Genomic DNA, 3,546 nt, shown 5'->3' with positions numbered 1-3,546 from the left:
GGCCCCCAGTCAAAAACCAAAAACCTTTGTTGACTAGCTTAAATTTTCTATTTTCACCCTCATCTTACATGGTTTCCCCCCAGTCCCATATGGCCATATGCTTTCCGTCCCCCAAGTCCCATCCAATGTAAACAAAGATCCCCCAACCCCAATCTCTCTAGATCACATATTGTTTTATATTCCTTCTGTATATTGTTTTGTTAGAGTTTTTCGTTTCTATATACTTTTTCCAGAATTTTGAGGTTTCGATTTCTATATATTTTTGTTCGAAATTTATTTGACTTTTTGCGTATGTTCTATATTTTTTTGATTCTATATTTCCCTATTATGTTTAGTTGTTTTGTGCTTGTTTGTAGGTTTGTAATTTTGATTTCTTGTTGTAGACAACCACAACTTAACCTTCATTGTAGGTTTGTAATTTTCTATAATGCTATGTTTTGAAACAAGTTGTAGACTTGTACTGTTGTATGTAGTAGAATTTTAAGTAGGTAATAAGATAAACAACTATTAATTAAGCATTTGCTAATTTTTTATTTGTTAGAGAATAGAAAGAATTTCGGAAAAAAATTATCAACATATGGATCCAATATTGTCAGTACTGGAGGAGAATCTTTAACTGGAAACGTCTAGCATATTATCTCTCAACCTAGGTTACTTTTAGCGATACGATACTTGTTACGTGCCCCCATCCCCATTAACTTCCTGGATCCACCACTGGGTATTTGTAAACTGTATATGTTTTGAAACTTAGAGACCTACCAGTGGGCATGCATGAAAATTGGAGCTTATATCTCCCTTTCTGGGAGGTTGCTGATGCTTGTGATTTGTACCTAGGGACTTGTCCAAAATTTTGAACTTAAAACAGTTTAAAGGAGGGTTAAATAGTTGATATCCTTATCTGTCTGTAAATAGGACCAAGTGTGAAGACTATTTATCCCTTCGGACCATATACTTCTGTATCCTGAGTGGCCGAGCTGAATCTTTGTCACTTGCAGTGGGGACTCTTGCTGAAGTTCCCATTTCTGGTATTGGCTGGAAGGTAGTCGTCTTTTGATACTTATAACATGGGTGTCTGACTTTACAGGTCCTCGGGGTCTTTGATTGATTTATCGGTGGTTGAGGTTTTCTTGGTGGATGTTGTCTCTCTTATTCTTCAAGTTCGATTTTATTTTATTTTTTCATAAAATGAACTGCCTTTATATGTCAATATGCCTGACATTGCGAACCGTTCCAAGAAAATAGATCTGGCATCTGTGACATGGATATAAAGATTAAGATTGCTGCTACAACTAGTTTCTGGATGTGTTGGTTGTAGTATTGATCTGTAAATTGTGAATCTTGTTTCGTTGATGTTATACTGAACAAATTGTAATCTAAAAGTTAAAACCAGCCTATAATGATTTTGTGAAAATTTCAATGCTACCATTTGTACAAAAATATGTGTTGCTGCTTTCTCTCCCACCATCCTATGCCTAAACCTGTTAGTTTTCTGCTATATTTGTTGCAGTTGTCACTCTTCCTGACTGTTGGAAAGAGTAGAATTAGCAGCCTGTTGGGATTTTTTTGAAGTATATAATATCTATAAGCGGAAATTTGAACTCAGGCACACACTTCTCGTCATTGGTAAGACTTGAACCCCTGATCTCCGAGGGGTTACCATGTACTGCTGGGCCAATGGCCCTTTTGGTTGTGAGGATTTTGTTTGTGGTTGTGTTCGGCTCACTTGTCCTATTTGGTATATGTTCAGGGTGAATAGTTCTTCTGACATAATATAGTACTGATGACAAAATGGATAGCCTCACATAGTTCAGTGGTTAACTTGACAATTCTGCCAAGTTGGTTGGATCGTTGGCATAATGGTAGAAACATCTCTATTGTTGACTTCTCTGATTCTTTTCACATTCTTTCATTGTATATAGCTTTATGTTATATCGAGTTATCATATAAATGCTGGTACTTTTAGTATGGAAACTAGTTCAAGTACAATTGCTCCATTATCATAAGAGTATATGTGATCATTGCAAAACCCCGACTTGAGATCATGTGAGATCGCCCACTTTCATGAGACATGGAGACCACTTTGGAGCCCCTATATGCGTTCAATTTTTATTACCTCCCTGAACGTTCACAACATATTAAAAACACCAACCTTTAAAAGAAAACACTGAACCTTCACAACCTGCACATGAAAAACACAACGAACCTTCACAGTGGTCTAATGGGTATCACGAAAAGTGGATGGTCTCACATGATCCCGATCTCAATCCAACCCCGCAAATTTTAATAATTAGAAGTTCTAAATTTATGCATAATTTATTGTGAAACTTGACTTGATTATAGGCATTTAGGGTACTAGTATTTATTTAATTTTCTGCTTGCCGTACTTCTTTAGGGTAACTAGTTTAAATGCTTGTTCAATAATGTGAGTATGCATTCGTTCTCTAATTTGCTTCCTTGCTTGTAACGTATTCTCTTGCACCTCGGTCATGATTACATTCTGCCAGAATGCATTTTCCTTTTTGATATCGTTATTACTTTTGCAACAATGTCTTGGTCCATTTTTGTTCCCGAGTGTAGCAAAGATTAGGTACTGAACTCTTCCATCTTCTGGTTGCTATTAGGTTATCGGTTCAGAAAGCATTCACAGTGAGGATCAAGGATCCCAAATCACACTTTTTCTTGAAAGATTCAGAGAGGGAAAGGTTATACAGAAGCAGCTCGGCCCTTCATTTTTCGGCTATATTACTTCACTTATTGGTATGAGAACTGTCTACATCATTGTGTTTCTGATTGCCGTGATGTTTCTTATTGCTACCATTGGAAAAGAGGAACCATTAACGACTGGTACTCAGTACCGCTCTGCAAGCGCTTCAACCACCATTGCTGATAACGCACGTCTGTCTGCCCACAAGGAAGATTAGAACGCCAGATTTAGTTGGTGTAAGAGAAATACGAACACATGGATATGGATTGTTTCAGGAACTCTTTCGTTCATTTGTCCATTATTGTTTTTGTTTTGAACACTGCTCGTAGATTTATGTTACTAGAACCTTTTAATTTATGAAAAAGAGAAGCGATTCGTATCATAATTTAGTTTTCGTTATGTTCTGGTTAGATAGTAGATGTGTCATTCTGTTGGATCTTAGTTCTAATTTCCCAAATTTAGCATATATGTCTTTCTTGCTTTCTATTTGTATTGCTATCGCTTACTCAGCTTTTCAAATTTTAGCTTTTCTGTATCTTTTCCTTTCACACACTTTTCACTAGTCCGGCTTCTTCATGGAAAATAGCTGCTCTATTCTTTAGGGTAAAGTGCAGGTCTCCCTTCTGCCCCCACCTCTAGGTGGGACATACTGGCTTGTTTGGTTTCATTTGGTTTTATTGTGTCGGATTCGAGTGATATACACATTTGAAGGTGTAACTAGAGCTAAGAGATGGATTGGCCAAGGACTAGGATAGATTGGGATCGTCTAAGGACCGCTTAAGATCATTAATCCTCCCCTAGGGCTTTTTCTCAAGCTCAAAGTCCGGTTAGCAGCTAGCATG

The 3,546-nt window shown here is 37.2% G+C and overlaps 1 protein-coding gene across 1 annotated transcript in view; it reads left to right on the top strand.

Moving 5' to 3' along the window:
* LOC112511077 (protein disulfide-isomerase 5-2) overlaps window positions 1-3,111 on the top strand; it is a 16,951-nt gene extending 13,840 nt beyond the window's left edge. The window contains exon 5 of the mRNA XM_025116481.1: window positions 2,622-3,111. Coding sequence (XP_024972249.1) covers window positions 2,622-2,921 — 300 coding nt within the window. The 3' untranslated portion in view covers window positions 2,922-3,111. The remainder of the gene's footprint in view (window positions 1-2,621) is intronic.
* The last annotated feature ends 435 nt before the right edge of the window (window positions 3,112-3,546 follow it).

This window comes from Cynara cardunculus, assembly GCF_001531365.2.
Source record: "Cynara cardunculus var. scolymus isolate 2C chromosome LG 4, CcrdV1, whole genome shotgun sequence".
In the NCBI taxonomy this organism is placed as follows: Eukaryota; Viridiplantae; Streptophyta; class Magnoliopsida; order Asterales; family Asteraceae; genus Cynara; species Cynara cardunculus.
The sequence above is the reverse complement of the archived record's forward strand: the minus strand, read 5'-3'. Positions and strand labels throughout refer to the sequence as shown.